At 37.7% G+C, this 18205-nt stretch overlaps 3 protein-coding genes across 4 annotated transcripts; 2 read left to right on the plus strand and 1 right to left on the minus strand.

The window, feature by feature from the left end:
* The first annotated feature begins 997 nt into the window (after positions 1-997).
* On the plus strand, positions 998-6369 carry LOC102220135 (Rab interacting lysosomal protein like 1). Its single transcript, XM_023343165.1, has 8 exons — positions 998-1466; positions 2229-2379; positions 3508-3629; positions 3711-3986; positions 4800-4985; positions 5310-5452; positions 5535-5633; positions 5816-6369. Exons 1-8 carry the CDS (start codon positions 1191-1193, stop codon positions 5907-5909), a joined length of 1347 nt encoding a protein of 448 aa, XP_023198933.1. The 5' UTR covers positions 998-1190; the 3' UTR covers positions 5910-6369.
* A 3592-nt stretch (positions 6370-9961) lies between these two features.
* rilpl2 (Rab interacting lysosomal protein like 2) lies at positions 9962-14216 on the plus strand. Of its 2 annotated transcripts, none has more exons than XM_023344290.1 (4): positions 9962-10591; positions 10668-10822; positions 12263-12373; positions 13564-14216. In XM_023344290.1, exons 1-4 carry the CDS (start codon positions 10292-10294, stop codon positions 13583-13585), a joined length of 588 nt encoding a protein of 195 aa, XP_023200058.1. In that variant the 5' UTR covers positions 9962-10291; the 3' UTR covers positions 13586-14216. The 2 variants fall into 2 exon arrangements, with proteins under 2 accessions (XP_023200058.1, XP_023200059.1); XM_023344291.1 differs by having other exon boundaries at positions 9967-10591; positions 10671-10822.
* A 93-nt stretch (positions 14217-14309) lies between these two features.
* LOC102233201 (N-lysine methyltransferase KMT5A-like) lies at positions 14310-18135 on the minus strand. The gene is made up of 8 exons (XM_005794967.3): positions 17799-18135; positions 17462-17565; positions 16362-16509; positions 15934-16132; positions 15761-15848; positions 15598-15657; positions 15278-15468; positions 14310-15196 (listed from the first exon to the last, which is right to left on the minus strand). Exons 1-8 carry the CDS (start codon positions 17806-17808, stop codon positions 14986-14988), a joined length of 1011 nt encoding a protein of 336 aa, XP_005795024.2. The 5' UTR covers positions 17809-18135; the 3' UTR covers positions 14310-14985.
* Between the last annotated feature and the right edge of the window lie 70 nt (positions 18136-18205).

Raw genomic sequence — 18205 nt, forward strand, 5'->3', positions numbered from 1 at the left:
CAAACTTGGGAAGCTTTTGGGGGGTATAATTTAGTAAAAAGTTTTAGTGGAAATATGCTTTAAAAAATCAATATAAACTTTATAAACAAAAAAATATAAACTGCATTCCATAAATTCGAATATGCTTCGTTGAGGTTTGTTTGTCAGATTAAAAGTAAAAATAAGAAAAAAGTAGAAGTCTATATTTCTGTATTAAAACGGTTTGTTTTTTTTATTGGTCTGATGTTCTAATTTTTGTGTTTTCATTAGCTTAAGTTGAAAATCATAAATAACCAAAATACCTTGAAAATAGCCCATGTGGAATTAACCTAAATAATGTACTTCACTTAGTGAGTTGGATTACTGAAATAAACTTTTGCGTCTGGAGGACGTATTTGTTGGGCTTCCATAAAGTATCTATTAAACTTTTTTTTTTCTTTGGGATATGTGCTCTTTATTTCTTTATTTTGTTTTTAATCTGCTATAAACAAATCCTTTAATCATTATATTTGACTGACTGGATGATTTAATACTTTTTATAAATGGTAATTTTTGCGTACTGCACACGAAATCATCCGCATGTGATGGATGGGCATGGAAGGTTACATATCCACGTCTTGACATGCGCAGTAGTGCTTCGTATATAATTTTGAAGGGGGAATGGTGTCTTCAAAAGCGGTTGGAAAAACGATAACTTCTATGAAGTACACAGCGCTTGTGATCGAGAATGCACACACTGTTATTACCTTTAATATATTGTAGTTTGATGTTTTATTATGTTGTTTATAGTAATACTAATCCACTGTTTCCTTGTGAAGTGGGTGTTTTTTAAATTAAATTATTACTTGCACAAACAGAACTTCGCCGTTTAGCTTGATTGAATAAGAAGAGTCATAAAATATATGCAAATTCCCTTTATCCATTGACTTATTTTGAATTGAGAAGGCGTTTAAGTTTGTACCACTGAACTTTGATAGGTGGAATCTTAAATTTCCGAGTTTTCGGTTTGACCCGAAGGCAGCATCAGCGGCAGAGCAGCGCCGCAGACGTTGGTCGGGTTTAAACCGTCAACAAACTCCAACAAGTTCCCTCGGCGTTCAAACACGCTTCAGCGTGCTTCCGTAAACTTACTGTGAGCCTGTTGAATGCTTTTAAAGTTAGCAGAGATATGCTGGTAATTAAAGAATCAGCGACAGACAGAGACCCACGTTATGTCAGCGCTGGACAGACCCGCGGCGGAGCTCACCGTCATGGATGTGTACGACATAGCCGCGGCGCTCGGCCAGGAGTTTGAGCGGGTCATAGACAAGTTCGGGTGCGAGTGCCTGGTTGGGGTGGTTCCCCGAGTGGTGCGGGTTCTGGAGTTTCTGGAGGCACTTGTGGGCCGCGGAGCAGCTGGACAGGAGGCAGAGGAGCTGCGCCGGGAGCTGGACAGGCTGCAGCGGGAGCGGAGCGACAGATACGAGCAGGAGAAGAAGCACCAGAAGGTCGGTCAGTGCAGGGACTCCGCATCGACTGGAGCCCGACTTGACGTGTGCATTTTCTGCAGAAATAGAGCAACCTAAATCTCTATATCTCTATTTTAATTACTTTTCACTTCACAATTATAAGTTATTTTAATCACTTAAAATAACTTATAATTGTGAAGTGAAAAGGAAACAATATCATCAATTTAATGTTTTTTGTTTGTTGATTTTTTTTATTTTATTTTTTTTACCAAATGAAAACCTGATAAGCTCGACATCTATTAATATACAGCCCCCAGGAATCAACTCACTCTTGCTCTCCTTAATGCTGTAAGTGTTTTTCAGGCATGTCCAGCTTGAACATCTGGGTACTGATCTTTGTTCATAATTACTGCAAGTAGCTATTGCTCTGTTAAATTTAACAAAGAGCGTTTTTGAACATAAATTTAATTTTGGACTTTGATTGAATACAAGTTGAAACTAAACCATTCAACTCTGGCCACAGTTCAGTGTAAGAACCTCAATGGCCTGTATTTAGCTTCTTTCATATTCACAATAACTCTGATGGGTACTTTTGCCTCTGGTGAAGAAAAGCCCCCCCACCTCATGATGAAACTTTTACACATATAATCTGCTGTTTGATAAATGTTCACATTTTCATTTAAACAAAGATGGGACGTTTCTTTTACTTCTGACTTGGATTCAGATCCTGCTCTGAAGAAAGGCAGCAAACCAAAGCCATGCTAAACAAATTCAATCAGCTGTCATATCGTCTGTGCTCAGGAATTAGAGCAGGTGGAAGATGTATGGAGGGGAGAAGTCCAGGATCTGCTGTCTCAAATTACTCAGCTTCAGGTAGAGAACAAGAGGCTGTTGGTGAGTCTCTCGCTGAAAGAGTCCCCCGTCACGGAGGAGGACCTACAGAAACACGAAGGTGGGTGCGTCTTCCTGATTGATTATTACAATGTTGTAATCAGTGCAGAGAAAACGCAGTTCATTATGTTCATGCAAATACAAAAATAATATTAGATATCAGCTCAAATTCCCTGCTGTTAATCACTCAGGCGTAAAAGCCCAACAAACTCAAAGGATGAACCAATGTCGGATCTACGCTTTAAAGACAACTCAGCATAGAACCTGTTATACTGGATCCTTAGGAACTTTATTACAAACATCCCGCTACAAAAAATGGCTTCTTACTATTTTTTTGTTGAATATATGAAAAATACCATTGCACAGCTTGACTGACGGAAAATAGGATTTAACACCAACAGGGGGAACAAATTTAACTAAGCCTTGGTATACAACAAAAATGTGATGCATCTCTTGGGACATTTTTATTTCCTTTATCTTGAAAACATAATTTTTACACACAGTTTGTGTGTTTAAGGTAGTTTTTTTTTTTGACTCAGCCTTTTATTTGCCCTCAATTTGTCCACTTTTCTGTCACAACACTACACAATTTAGTGTTACGGTAAGGTTAAAAAAGTACACTGAAAATTAGCGAAGAAGCAAAAAGTTAGAAAAAGACTTTTAAAAAGTCTTCGGAAAACTACATAAAAATACACGTTCATAAGTTGACCTCAAAGTAGGTCAGTCGGGAGCTTGGGAAGGAGACTATTTTTGAAGCAGACCAAAATATATCTCTTGTGTGAGACTCTTAGTGAGTGCAGCTGTACTTACAGTCTGAGCTGCAGCCTTCTCACAAACTCACACACTCACTAATGGATTTGTGCACTTCAGTAAATTAGTTCTGCATGACTAGATTACTGTACCCGCTGATGCATTAGTTTTCTTAATGGTGTATGAAATGATATCATTGTACGAGAAAATCTAAGCAAGCCTTAAATAGATCGGATATTAAAATTGTAAATAAGCATTTTAGCATCTTATAATGTTTGCTGTTCTTTCTTGCTTGCATGAAAATAAGCGTTTGGAAGTTTGTCTCTACTTGAACATTACATGCTGTCTATCTGATAACACAATTGTAAAAAATAAGAGATTTTTCTGTGGGGATTTATTGTTGTGGCTCTCATATCACTGATGATGTTTTCCTTATTAGCACAAACGTCTGAGAAAGAAAGCCAAGTGATACAGAAGCTAAAAGACTTGGTGGATAAACAGAGAGACGAAATCCGTGCAAAAGACCACGAGCTAACGCTAAGAAACGAAGATGTTGAAGCGGTGAGGATTTGATCTGCAATCAAAACATGTCAACGCCATCTTTGATATGAATTAAAGTGGCTTTAACTCTCTCAAAAATAGCTCCAGCTGCAGCAGCATCGGCTCATCAGAGTCAACCAGGACCTTCTTCATAGGACCGGACTGATGGAGGCTCAGGGCAAGACGCTGATCCAGCAGAGAGCTGAGCTGGAGGCCTCTGCCCAGGCACAGCAGCAGGAGTACGCAGCGCTGCAGATGGAGATCAGGAGACTGACAAAGGAGCTCCAGGAGAAGGAACTAGAAAGAGAACTTCTAGAGATAGAATCCCCTCTGGGAACAAGATCTGAGAACTCTTCACCAACATCGGCACCAGTGACGGTAAGAAGCGTGTCGGACTGTTTGTGATACACTAAGATAAAATAACATCTAGTAACTGTAAAGAGGGAGGAAAAATTTAACCAATTTTCTAAATTATTTCCTAATCACTTAAGGTCCACTTAAACTAACAGACCAGGCAAAAAATGGAGAAGCATCCAATAGGTCCATAGCAACTCAGGAGGAACTGCACAGATCTGCTACTCACAACATAAAAAGTACAGAACAGAGTGGGAAAAGATTCTTTAGTCAAATGAGACCAAAATTGCACTTACTGACCTACATGCAAAACACCATGCGGAGGAAAACTTGTACAGCACATTACCCTGGACACATCACCACAGTGAAACATGGTGGTGGCAGCATTACACTGTGGGGAAGCATTTCTTCAGCAGGGAAAAGAAAACAAATCAAAGCTGAATGTGTGCTGAGTGGCCCAGTCAAAGTCTAGATCTAAATGCAATTGAGAATCTGTAGCAACTTTTGAAAACTGCAGTTCAGACGTCTACACTCTACATTCAGCTTGAGCTTTGGCACAAAGAAGAATGAACAAAATTTCAGTCACTCGATGAGCAAGACTGGCTGAAGTAAAACACCATCAGACATGCAGTTTGCAGCAACAGGTGGTTCTACAAAACACTGTTTTTATTTAAAATCATGTACCATCTTCCTACCACTCCGCTACTTTGTGTTAGCCTGTCACATAAAATACGATCAAAATACATGAAGGTTTGTGGTTGAAATGAGACCAAATGTGAAAACATCCACTGTATTTTGCAAAGTGCTGTAATTGGCTGTTCTTTGTCCCACATCCAGGCTGCAGAAACCATTCTTTCTGACTCTGTCAAACCACGTTCTGTGTGGGTGGAGTGTGGAGGGGATCCTGGCTTCATGGCAAAGTGCCTCGAGTGTGACAAGAGCCTCTCACTTCTGTTAATAACAGCAAATGGAAAGAATGAGGGAGACCTTACTAAAGAAGAAAACACTGCAGCACATGTTCTGGTAAGAGCTTGTTTCAATAAACTGCATGTTGTTGATAGAAATAATTTCTACATCTCTGTCATTGAATATAGCATATTATCATTTTAAAATGCTTATTTTGCAACAGTTTTACTCATTTATTGCTAATGAGCTGTCTCAAGTTACCTTTTCCATCACTAGCTTTCAGCAACATAGGCCTTCTTTTAAGCATAGCAAATCATTTGCCATCACTGTGACAACCAGGTTATCATTTTTCCTGCTTGGCTGCCCAGAGACCCACTCAGCCACCAGCTTTGTTACTGCTGTTGACGCAAGAGAACCGCTGAATATGTGTTTTTACTGCAGACACAGTCAGCTGCTGCAGAGTCTGAGGATGAGGCAGACAAACCTCGTTTCACCTTGCAGGAGCTGCAGGATGTCCTGCAGGAGAAGAATGAACTCAAAGCCCAGGTGTTCATGCTCCAGGAAGAGTTGGCATATTACAAAAGGTAGGATTTGATTTGAATTCTCCCACTCTGGCTTAAAAAGGCATTGGCACTGAAATGTAATGAAACTTCCATTTTGCTTCAGTGAGGACTTGGAAGATGACACCAATCCTAGTGTCTCTGCCACAAATACCCCATCACAGCTAACTTCAGCCGATCAGCCTGAATCAGGAATAAGACGGCTGTAAGTAAAGAGATCAGTACCTGATCCAAGGTTTTTAATGCCCATTTTTGCTTCTAATATCAACAAAGGCATTTGCAATAAATAGTAACGCAGCCATAAAAACTCACTGAAACTCTTTCAATGTATTATTGTGTTTTCTTTCCAACACTCCTCAACCTTTTGTCCATTTTCTATCTGGACAGGCTCTTCACTGCCATAATGCCAATGGTGGCTGCCGGTTTAATCACAGACGATCCCACGTTGTTGCCAATAAGAAGACTTGTTTCCTTTGTATGACTTGTCATTTAAAGGAAATGCTCATCTTGACACAAAAAACTGATTTAACAGCAGAAATGATTCTAAACTAATCCTGTTGTGTTCATACTAGACATGGACCGGTTAGAGAATCTTGTTGTATTATAGTAATAATCAAGCACAATCAGAAATGTCAACGATATTGTGATTGCTTTGATTTTAAACAGAAAAGTAATAAGTATTACTACTGTTGTTTAAGCAATATAGCCAGGTAGGCAGTTCCCTAACCTGAGAGAAAAAGATAATGCAAGCTAATATTATTGCACCGCCTATGACGGTGCACTAACTTGTGGGAGTATTGAAGCTTTAATTTTGAAATTTTCAGTAAGCTTCATATCAAATGGCCACACCAATCCAATGTGTACCAGTGCTTTGGATAAACCAGTCACATAAAGCCAAAAAGAGCATTTACATGATGTAGAAATTGTCAAGGCTTTTATTTTGAAATGTTCAGTAGGCTTCATTTCAAAAGGCGAAACTAATCTCATGTGTAACAGTGATTGGGTTAAATCAGTTCAATAATGCCCAAAACACAAGTAGTTCTAAAGGCCAGCTCAGTCCTCCTCTGTAGTAACTGACAGTTCTGCCATGTTGTAGTTCTGACTAGTAGTTCTAGCCTGATATTGAGGCTTTTATTTTGAAAAAAAAAAACAAACTCATAAGCTTCATATTAAATGGCCACACTAATCCAATGTCTAACAGTGTTTGGGTTAAATCTGTTATTTACTGGCCAAAACAGCCAGTAGCTCTAAATGGCAGCTCAGCCCTCTGTTTTAACTGAGTGTTAATTAGAACTACAGTGATGCGTATTTGTAGTCCTAACCAGCAGCCAATCTCCTCTTGTGTTCTGTTGCTATGGTTATCAATCCTCTGCTAACTGTCGTGTGTGTGAGACAGAGAGGTGGAGAAATAATTGGGGCCTGCCCATAGCAATGCATAAAGAGAGCAGTGACTGTCTTGCATATATATGTATGTATACATACACATACAGTATATATGTATATGTACTGTGTATATATATATAACAAGAGTACGTACGTACGTACGTACGTACGTGCACACACATATATATATATACTGTATATATACTGTATATGTGTGTGTGTATCTATTGTGTGTGTATGTACGTACGTACTCTTGTTATAAAGGCTGAGCCAAGAAAATGTATGTCTGTATCAAACAAGTAGCCCTTCGTGTTACTCTGGACCCGTGAAGTAGCCCCAGTCTCTAAAAGGTTGGTGACCCCTGATCTAAGGAATCTGGGTGAATGGGAAAACAACTGTATACTTTAAACTTCTACTTTAATAATTCTGTCTTTTCCACTTTTCATTCTCTAATGTCTCCTCCCACTTAGTTAATTAAGAAAACAGAGAAATAAATATATGGTAAACTGCTCTAATATTCCCTAAGTAAACATGCTCTGATCTGCATCCAGAAGAGCTTAGAAAGTTCTCAATTAACTACTGTTCTATTGTCTTTGTCTGCAAAGAAAATATCATAAAGCATAACTTATTTTAAATACTTTATGTGAATAGCTGCACATTTAATATGCATGTCTTAAAAGTCTTAACTGTGACATTTGTAAAGCATTGCTTGAGGAAACAATCTCTGCTGCCGCTATCCCCAAACATCCTGGTACCAGCAAACCCCCAAGTTTCCTTTTCAGTAATTAAAAAATCCAGGGTGGCACCCAATACCTCAGCGTTCCCGGTTCATACATGTGAATAAAAACACGCCCAACTCTCTGGAATATGTTTGGTTTTGGCGTTTCTTCCTCCTGGGTTTCATCTATTTGTGGCTTATCCTTGGTTTTTTCCACCCTGGATTTTATTCTGTCCATCTTGATTTTAAGAGTCACAATTTCCTTATTCAGTTCCTCGTTCTCCCTTTCAAGCCACAGCAGTTTTTTGAACTTTTCTTTTAAAGATTCTTCCACATCTTTTTTCCGTGGCCAAAACAGCCTGCGTCCGTTCTAGTATGAAATTTAATCGTAGCATGTTACAGTAATCACATTGCATTTTTTAAATTGTTGTCCTCGCTTCCTCCAATTCCAAATTAATTTTAGTAATTTGCTTTTTATAGCACTCATTTGAATTTATGAGTATGTTATTTTCTACCTGCCAATTTGTTGGGTCGTCATCTGTGCTGTTCAGTCGCTCCAGTACCCCTTCAGACTCTCCACTGTCTTCTGAATAGAATAGAATAGAATTACTTTATTCATCCCAGCAGGAAAATTATTTCGCAGTTACAGCAGCATAGAGACAAGACACACAACAACCCCACTGAGTTGCAATTGTAGACAAGATCAAATAAAAATAAAATATAACATGCTGTCAATATAAAAAGCAGCTTAGAGCAGTCCTTGCAAAGATTCAAAAATGCAGAAACAGTATGTATATGTAAATATATGTACAGCAAGTGTACCACAGTGCAGTTGTGCAAAATTGGACTGATTTGTGCAGAACAATGATTTAGCTTTTATTGTACAGTGAGTAGCTGAAGCTGCTCATTAAGTAAGAATCTTCTCATAACAGCATAAATTGTGCTTCTATGTTGTTGTGGATAAAGTCACATGTATCGCTAACTAAGGCCAGGTGCCTGACTACAAATATGGTAATAGGCAGTCAGAAAGGTTCGGCTGAGGAGCCCGAGTGTGAATAAAACACCAAGAGACAGGTAGTAAGTTTAAGTTATTGTATTCAAACTTATATTTTTGCATATACTTAGGGAGATATTCAATAATAATACTATTTTCCTATAAGTATAAACAATAAACACATTAAGAAAACAACAATAACAAAAATTAAAATAGAAAATTCCTGAAGAAATTTAACCGGGGCCTGCCAAAGTGTGCCCGTCGCTTTGGACCCAGCGTTCTGAGGCTAAAAATTAGCATCAATGCTAAAGAAAGCTGCAATGTAATCAATACCATGAGGAGAATCACAAGAATGTTGACTAACATGCACTTACACCATTCAGTATGATGAAGTAAGTGTATCAGCTAAGATTAGCCAAAATGCTCATGTTAGCCTGAATGCTGTCAGTAGCATGTGGGGCATCACTAGCATGTTGTCTATACTTGACTTACTCCATTCATAATACTGAACATGGCTAATAAGTCAGAAAAATAGCTAATGGCTTATTGAAGCTAAAAGGCTAATGCTTTGAGAAAAAAAGATAATACAGAATACTATTATTCTGCATTATCAGAAGCAGTTAGAAGATAGTTATCAGTTATCTGCATTATCACTGCTCTCCTTATGCTTTGCTATGGGCAGGCCCCAAAGAGGAATGACAAAAAATATTCCTACATTTGAAACTATGAGTTTTTAAAATCTCTGGATGCCTTGATGTTGATAACCAGCCCCTGCCTAGTTCATGCATTTACATCAGTGTGAATTAACGGGTCTGTTTTTATATGTTTTACTTATGGCCAGTCTGGCAAGAGCTTTAAATGAATCCAAATAGTCCAAATACAGGACAACTGAGAAGTTCTTTGAAAATAATGGGAATTAATGAATAGGGTTTTTTTTGTTGTTGTTGTTGTTTTTTCTTTTTTAGCTTTGCAGCATCATCTGAATTATGCAACAAACTGTGCCTTAACAAGTTACTTGGACATTAAGGGAGATTTATGTTTTCAAAGTCAAAATGTGTAAATGAATCTATGTGAAAGATGTTTTTGCTCTGAGAAGCCACAGCCATAATTATTAATGAGTATGTAACAAATTTGCTGTGGATAGCATCCTGTGTCTGCTGAGGAGTATATGTAAAATTATGTTACTTGTGATTAAAGTAATAAAAGTTTATTTTTTCTATTTTGCATGTGCGTGTCTATTGAATATTGATTCTGAAAAGCACTACAGGATCATGGCGCTCTTGATGGTTTGTGTATTACACAGACTAGCAGTGTTTAGCGTGGAGAAATAATTATCTGTTTTTGAAATTCCTGACTGGATCTTTTCACTCTGAGAAGGCAATAAAAGCCGTAAACATTTAATCACGTGATTTATCACTTGACCCTGACAGTCCTGGGTATTCGGAGGAACAGATGATCAGGACGAGCTTTATGGTTTTCCTTTAAATCGACGACCTCCGTTTACGCTTTGATGGTCTCCGAGTGAACTGTCCTAACCGTAGACGATCTTTGAGCTCACCTGTCGCTAGGATACTTTGCCCTCCTCTGCTGCCACGCCATTGGAGGATGAGTGATGGGGGAAGTATTGCTCCGCTGGAAGTTCGTTACCTTCGTTTAGAAAATCCAAGTCTAAAACAGAGAGCAGTCGCTGTGTTTGGAACTTTTTAGGTGCTCTGTTGTGTCAAAAGTGACTTTATTCCGTGATCTTAAGGAGTCCAGCCGCGTCGCGATGGAGTTTGGTGAAGAATCGTCGCCTGCTCTGGCCTTCGAGAAGGACGCTTTTGAGCTCACTGTCGAAGATGTGTATGACATCTCCTACGTGATCGGCCGAGATTTGTTAAAAATAAGCAGCACCGGTGAAGAAGTGTCGGACTTACAGTTCAGGATAGTCCGAGTCCTGGAAATGTTTGAAACTCTGGTGAACAAGTACAATCTGTCAGTGGAGGAGCTGAAAATGGAGCGGGACAACCTGAAGGCAGAGCTGGACAGGATCATCAGGGAGGGCTCTTCCTCCTCCGGACAGAGCGGGGTGAGCTTCATCCTCCGGCTCATGCTCTTGCCAGGGGGAAATGTAGAGACGTTTAACAATGTCTTTCTTGTCCCAGCAGCAAACTGTGGGAGCTAATCAACTGGTGGTGGACCTGAATGACCCCAACAGACCGCGCTTCACCATGCAGGAGCTGAAGGAGGTTCTGCAGGAGAGGAACCAGCTGAAGGCTCAGCTCATGGTGGCCCAAGAGGAGCTTCAGCTGTACAAGAGGTCAACCTGATGTATCCGTCTAGCTGCTGGCACCGTTTCACCACTAATGCACAAAAAATGTTAATCAGTTTTTTTTTATTATTTGCATTAGAAGCACCAGAAAGAGTTTTAATGTGGTGTAACCCCACGCAGAGCATCAACTGAGACACAACTGTCAACAGTTCTGTAAAACAACCCCTCTGCAAGAACTGCTATGAGATTCTCATTGTATGATTACCTTGAAAAGAAGTAACTCTTTTAAAGTGTATCTACCCTAAAATCTACCCTAAACGAGAAAAATGCTTTAATTCGAGCAAAAAAAAGCTACAAATTATGCTCAAAATTGCTAACATTTATAAATGATGTATTATTACAGCTATTACACTGTAATGAAAGAGCTGCTCGTTATACTGAAACAGTGTAATTTGTAGAATGTTGCAAAACATCTCATGCATATATATAAAAAATATATATACAAAACATCTCATGCATATATATATATATATATATATATATATATATATATATATATATATATATATATATATATATATATATATATATATATATATATATATATATATATATATATATATACTGTATATGTGTGTGTATATGTATATAGATATGCATGTACATACATTTGACCATTTGCATCAACTCTTTCTGTCCTCTATGGCAGCAGCTTTACGAACATAAAGACTACAGCTCATGAAGAGAGGCTGGGACATCCTGGAGATGACGATTTAAAGAGAAACTTGTCTGAAAGATATATATCATATTATCACTTTTGCATGTTCTTTACAGATATTGTTGTCCCAATAAAGTGTTACCATGGGTCCAAATTTCGCAGGTGCTTGTTTCAAAGTACTTGCTGTACAGAGGAGCAATGTCCTTTTTTTCTATTTAAAAAACGTATATAATCTTATATAATAGTCAGTCAGACTATCTGCACAGGAAGAGCTAACAGTCAGCAACTTAGCAGACATGCATCTTAGCTTTCCAACTTTACTTTCTAATATTAATTCTCACACATTTCTAAAATGAACACTTTTTAAAACTTATGACTAAGAATCATTCTTAACTTTTAGATGGAAAACTGCCACGCTTGTAGTTGTAATTTCCAACACTTTTACTATATACAGGGTTCCTATAATTTTTCCAGAAAAGTTTTGAACTTGATTTAGTGATTCTGGACAAGTATGCAAAAGGTAAATAGCAATTTAGGGAAAGAAAGGGTTAGGGTTTGTCTAAATGTTGTCATTTTTGCAGGTCTTGCAATTAAAGTCTGACCATAATGCAAATATCTGCTGTAACCTTTTTATTTAAATGAGAGAAAAAGACTGAATTCTGCTGAATAGTGTGAAATGTTTCAAGCTCCTCAACTTTGAAAACAATTTTTAATTCTAAATTGCGGCACCATCTTTCCAAGTGACCATAAACCTGCCAATTCTTCTGCAGTGGGATTCTACCTCAATCTGAACCCGCCATGGTTGACGTGGATCTGGGCACGCCAGCAGCCACAGAGGATAGTTCATCCACAATAAATGAGAAGACAACTATAGGAAAACTGTAAGTTACAAATATTTAGATCTAAATAATAGTAATAAAAAAATAACTAAAATAAAAATATTTTTACTGTCAAAAACAAGTTTTACTATCACAGGTAAAATGCAAGGAATTCAAAGTTGCTTTTTTCTTCAGTCACATGATGCTGAGGTGAAGATAACAGGCAGATTATCCTTACAGCCCTTCTCCTGTGCGCTAATGCTGTACTTGTGACCCGGTGAAGTCATGCTGATGCAGAGAATGTTTGTGTGAGGAGTGAGTGAGGCTGGAAAATGTGTCCATCTTCTAAACTGTTGTCAGTAATTACAAGCTACTCTGACTTGGATTAGAGCGCCTGTCAGCCATTGACCCACCGTTCCAGTGACGGGACTACTATACATTTCTCCTATCAACGTTCCATAGTTTTCCCAAATGAAAATCCTGGATCTCTCAGTTTCTAGGATCGACTTTAAGGGCCTTTAATATAAATGTATGTCCTTATCTGACCTTACTGTAGGCTTTTCTACAGGACAATATCAGGAAATATTAAATTGTGATACTACTGACAAAAACTGCAATAATATCATATGACTGACCCACATAGCTTAAATACATTCTTTCTTTACCATTCACCACTCTGTATGAGCTTTAGCATCTCTAAAATTGTAGATCCTGTGTGAGTATTAAGGGCAAATAGAGCCCTTAACACTTTTCAAATACAACTTATAGGGGTGCACAACATGTCACAAATGTTTTGTCATCATAATATCAGTGTGTTTAATGTTTATATTGCAAAGGACTGATTGGAGGAAAGTCGCTGTTGGCTAATATATTTCAAATGTTATGAACTTACATTTTTCATGCCAACGTAACATTTTGCCAGCTAGTCAGAGTCTCAGCAGCGGACACAAATAGCTTTATCCAAAATACTAGAGGCCAAAAAGTGATGGCTACAGATGGGGGGGAAAAGGATATAATCATATATCAAACATGTCACAGATTGTTTATTGATGAATGGATGGAAGGATGATGGATTGATGTAAGGATTTATATTTTTTAAACAATAGTATGGAGAAAAAATTCTGGAAATGAAAATGTTGTTTATGCTTTTTCAGACCAGAAGAAAAAACTTAGATACTTTCCCTGACTGTACAGGAACCATGACTGGTGACACATGATAAACTAAACTGATTCTGGACTCTTTCTGTTTTTAGGTTTTCATTCAGGAGAAAATGAAAGGAATCCTTAAGACGAACTCTCTGTTTCAGAGGCAAATGGGATGAGCTTTATCTGCACAATTTCTAACCACTTTTGTAATTAATTATTGTTGTTTGCACAAGTAAGTCTAACAATATTTTGTATCATTTTTAATCTAATATGATTTTTAGTATTACAATACTGGAGAAGCTGAACTATAAATATGTTTAGGTAACTGGAAAGTATTAAGTTAGAGTCATTCCCTGTTCACGCATTTTTTAAAAATGTATTTTTGCTCATTTAAGTTTGGTCTTAAATCATGAAGTAAACAAATAGATCAAATATGGTCCCATCCAGTCAATCTTAACAAAACAATGCAGATTTTATTTTTATTCCTGGAATTTTGGGGCTATTTGCTATTGAAGTGTTGTAAATGTTGCAGGTTATGAAGAAATTAGGAAAAAAATACCACTCAGGCATAATGTGTGATATGATTTTCTGTTTTTACAAATAAAATCTGCAGAATGGGTCATGCTTTTGTACCATGATCTATTAACTCTGATACTCCATAGTACTGTTAAAATACTAAATATTCACCTGTGTACAATTCAGTCAATCTCAATATAAATGCAATTGTTTAAAGAAGGCCTCAGAGGTTTGTTGTTCATATAATCCAGGATAATGATATTCATATATCTGACAGAAGTAATTTTTTTTTCATCCAACCAACAAGTTTGTTTCTGGAAAAAAAAAATAGACATGCAGCTGTCAAAAGTTTATTCTAAAAAAGGTTATTCACAATTTCATTTGAAAGGGTGTAATGTAAAAAAATGTATAACTTTACCAATAATCAGTGTAAATAGTTTATCAGCAATCAAACTTCCAGTTGTTGGAGTAGCTTATTTCATGTTTCCACTGGTATTTTATTTAAAATCTTTGAGGCTGGAAGGCCTCTTTGCCATCACCCTAATGCACCAACATGTTGGTTAAAACCAAAAGATTACATTGAAGCTATAAATAATTTTTATCTTAGCTGTACAGAACCTGAATATCTAAACAGCAAACATCGTGAGAAACCACATAGTAATGAAGAAAATAAAGACAGCAGAGAACATGCATGACACCCTGCAGAGCATCATAAATGATCTTTATGTCATTCACTCTATAACCAGCATTCATTAGGCTACAGCTGGAATGAAAACTATTTTATTCTTCATATCAAGCTCACGCTGTATTTTACTGTAGCCAAAATAGCATTCAATTCATTTCTAAAAAGAAACTAAAAGAATAAAAGCACATAAAAAATAAAAAAAAACTAAAACACTTGAAGTATTGAAGCTCACAGCTTCACTCCAGGCATATTTTCAAAGAGTGTCATTTTATGTACAGCTCACTTTTATAAAGACTGAGAACAACTGGTGTTCAGCATATTAAACCTTTCAGTATTTAAGCCAGGGGTGCGCAGAGATGGACTCTTTGCTCCGATCCCCGTAGTCGTAGAGCAGCTCCTCCTCTGCCTTGATGTCCCTGGAGGCCACAAAGATCAGATGAGGTGTCCCATCGATGGGGTGGAGCCTCGTCTGGCAGTTCCCACTTTTACTGTGGTTCAACAGCCGTCCAAGACGGTCAGTTTCTTGGGTAGCATCTATGCTGTAAAGCAAAGAAAGCAAAAGGTTTTAAGCTTCAATAGGCTGTAAGTCTTCTAGTTATATTGGTGTTATTTCAACCTACCAGTAGGTTTTAGCTTGATACCGGAAGTAATACATGTAACAGCCTGTTTTAGGGTCCTCAGAATACTGGGCCTCTTTCTTTTTGGCCTCAGCCAGATCCAGCAGGTCGCCATGGTACTCGACAACAAAATCTCCCTTTTTGAAACTCTTCACGGCAAAGACTCCTCTTCCTTTTCCTTCTATGTGTTTGACCTGATGACATTCAAATCTCTGGCATTTATTTGGTCTGGCGAAATGGTAAACCGCTGTATGAATGTAATAATGTTTCTGCCAAACACACATCTGAATATAGTATTTTGTGAAATAAAAGGGTCACGTTACCTCCAGTCCTTCTTCAATCCTGTTCTTTAACAGGTCATCAATGCGTCTGTGTTCTTCACTCTGACAATCAGATCAAAGTTTTACTCAAAACTACAAACTTCAAAGTGACAGTTTCTCACCATCACTTAATAAAAGCAATCTTTTTTTTTTCCCACATACAAACCTTTATCTCCATTTTAGTTTTCCTGTTACTTCTCCTGATGGGAAAATAATCTGTGACTTTTCTGTTTTGAAGAGCTTTGTTCTCCATCCTTGAGAGAAAGACATTGTGATTGTTCAGCCAGCTGTGAAAGTGCATCGGCATCTTGGCGAGTAATGCGGACATGATGAACTCACTTTTTTGCTCCGAGCTTGCGGCGGTGGGCTTTACTCTGAGGCGTGGCTGATGGAACTGCGTGGCTACCATCTGATTCTGCGCTGGGCTGTTTTTGCTTTAGTTTGCCAGAGATTTGCTTTTTTGTCTCACTTTGACACGGCCCGTCCGGTTTCTGCTCTTTGGAGCTACAGCTCTTAGATTTTGCTTTGTCGGTTGTGTCTGATGTGAGAAGGAAAGAAAGCTCAGAGAAGCTTCTTTAGAGAACATTGTAAAATTTTCATTTGTAGAATAAACAGACAAAAAAGGGAGAAAAAACATGAATGAACAATTTTGGTGTAAAAATACTTTTGTTGTAAAAAGAAAAAGAATGCAAAAAAGGTCAAGAGTTATAAATAAGTTTGTCTTTTTGAAAGTGGTAATATTTCTGATTTGCCTCTGGGAAACTCGCCTTGCTTCAGCTTTGACAGACCAGGATCAGTGGCGTCAGAATCATTCCCCTCCAGGATGAGCATGCTGGAGCTGTCGCTCAGCGGGGACCTGGGTTTTCCTGGACTGCGCAGACTCTGGAGAACTGACTGCGCTTTACCAACATATTCCTGTAAAAGTGAATTTTCTTGACATCAGAAAAAAAACCCATAAAGACCCAGTAGGGCAAAAGAAATTTAATATTGTACTTTGAAAGGCAGTTAAAAAAAACTTTGTAGCTGGCTGGGTTAAACAGAAACCCCACAGCACACCTCTGCAACCGAATTAAACAATCTGATTTACATAATGGGTGTATTTTATATAATCCCCATTGAATGGATAGAAAAAGGACACAGAGTCCCATTTGAACATCCATGTTACACCATTTGTTACAAGTAATTTTATTAGATCTCTGTACATCATTTCTGCCTTATATGTATGTGCAAACAGACATTACAAATTAATAGTCCCCATGAAACTCAACCCTTCATCTTAATTATGACCACCCTTTCTCAGTACATCAAAAACACATTTCTAAACTCAATTGGGGGGAAAGGGCGCTCGGTGTGATAGATTAAAATTTGCATTCAACTTACATTAATCCACAGATTAGAAAATAAACTGGTTGTTCAGGTTTGGAAAAACAACTTTCTGTTTTGAAACAAGGTCTGGAAATGCAATTGGGTTTCCATACCCTATGCTGCTTGATTAGAACACCTTTGCTTCTTTTTATGCCATTTCTCGAATCCTCTCAAAACATGCTAAATCTATTAAAGGCCTTTCTGTCAACTTAGAACAGCAGTCTTCAGAAACATAATGTTAAAATAATGACAGATCTTGACTGAAAACCAAAGTGAACTTGTGTTAGCCTGGTCTGGAGCAAGCTAGTTGCACAGGATAAGTTGCCATAGTAACTTAAGCATGAACCCTGCTGACTACATGCACACTTTATTTTGTAAACTTTATATTGTCCATGCCAGTACGTGGCATACGAGTATTTTGAATGCGTTTTGAAGTTTAATTTGCTTGCTATACGAGTTGACAAACGGGGGGTGTATAAAGCATAACATGCAGGAAACATACCTTGTTAATTTGTGGCTTGTTTTCCTTTGTCTCCGCTTGTGAGGTAGTTGTTTGTTCAGCAGTCTCGCGTGTTTTTTTGTCCGTTTTTAGTCCTTTTTTCTTCCCTTTATAAACACAAGGATATCCAAAAATAGCTATTCAAGTTTAATTCTCGAAAAACTATATACAACAGTCGTAAATTTGACCGTAAATTCTTACACAACTGCGTTAAATTGGGTTTCTCGTTTTAGTAAATAATTTGCTATGACCTACACAAGGCAATATTTACAGCCCCTCTTATCCGCTTTCTAGAAAATTTCACAGCTGCATTGTACAAACAAGTAATGATAAACTTAACCTTTTGCCATCCTCAGTTCCTAGAATATCGTCCAAAAACAATGTTGTCCTCCGTGTCGCCGAGTTCTTGTGAGAGTTTAACTTAACTTAAATGTCGAAGAAATGTCAAACCACAGCGCGTTACACAGTCGGTATGGAGGATTTAAAAATCCTTTTGCGATTCCCATTGGGTAATTTAATCAGAGAGGCGGAGCGCGTGCTTCAGAGCAGCTTCCCCATTGGTTGCAACTTCTACTACGTCTATTTTACAACATATAAACATCTGTATTATTTTTACAATACACAAAGCTATATTGCATGTTACTGATATAAAAAATATCGTTTCAAAAAGAAGGAATGAAAAGTCAAATAAATACATACAAAGAGAAAAATACATAAAAATACTAAAAATAATAATCTTTTTTCTTG

Source organism: Xiphophorus maculatus, chromosome 12 (assembly GCF_002775205.1).
Source record: "Xiphophorus maculatus strain JP 163 A chromosome 12, X_maculatus-5.0-male, whole genome shotgun sequence".
NCBI classification, from domain to species: Eukaryota; Metazoa; Chordata; class Actinopteri; order Cyprinodontiformes; family Poeciliidae; genus Xiphophorus; species Xiphophorus maculatus.

Bases quoted from the DNA above. Each gene is read 5' to 3' on its own strand.
- LOC102220135 (XM_023343165.1), top strand. From the start codon at position 1,191: ATGTCAGCGCTGGACAGACCCGCGGCGGAGCTCACCGTCATGGATGTG. The intron at 3,630-3,710 runs GTGAGGATTTGA...TCTCAAAAATAG, and splicing joins GAAACGAAGATGTTGAAGCG to CTCCAGCTGCAGCAGCATCG. The intron at 3,987-4,799 runs GTAAGAAGCGTG...TCCCACATCCAG, and splicing joins CAACATCGGCACCAGTGACG to GCTGCAGAAACCATTCTTTC.
- rilpl2 (XM_023344290.1), top strand. From the start codon at position 10,292: ATGGAGTTTGGTGAAGAATCGTCGCCTGCTCTGGCCTTCGAGAAGGAC. The intron at 10,823-12,262 runs GTCAACCTGATG...ATTCTTCTGCAG, and splicing joins GAGCTTCAGCTGTACAAGAG to TGGGATTCTACCTCAATCTG. The intron at 12,374-13,563 runs GTAAGTTACAAA...TTCTGTTTTTAG, and splicing joins AAGACAACTATAGGAAAACT to GTTTTCATTCAGGAGAAAAT.
- LOC102233201 (XM_005794967.3), bottom strand. The intron at 15,849-15,933 runs GTGAGTTCATCA...CTTTCTCTCAAG, and splicing joins CGCAAGCTCGGAGCAAAAAA to GATGGAGAACAAAGCTCTTC. The intron at 15,197-15,277 runs GTAGGTTGAAAT...TTTGCTTTACAG, and splicing joins TATCAAGCTAAAACCTACTG to CATAGATGCTACCCAAGAAA.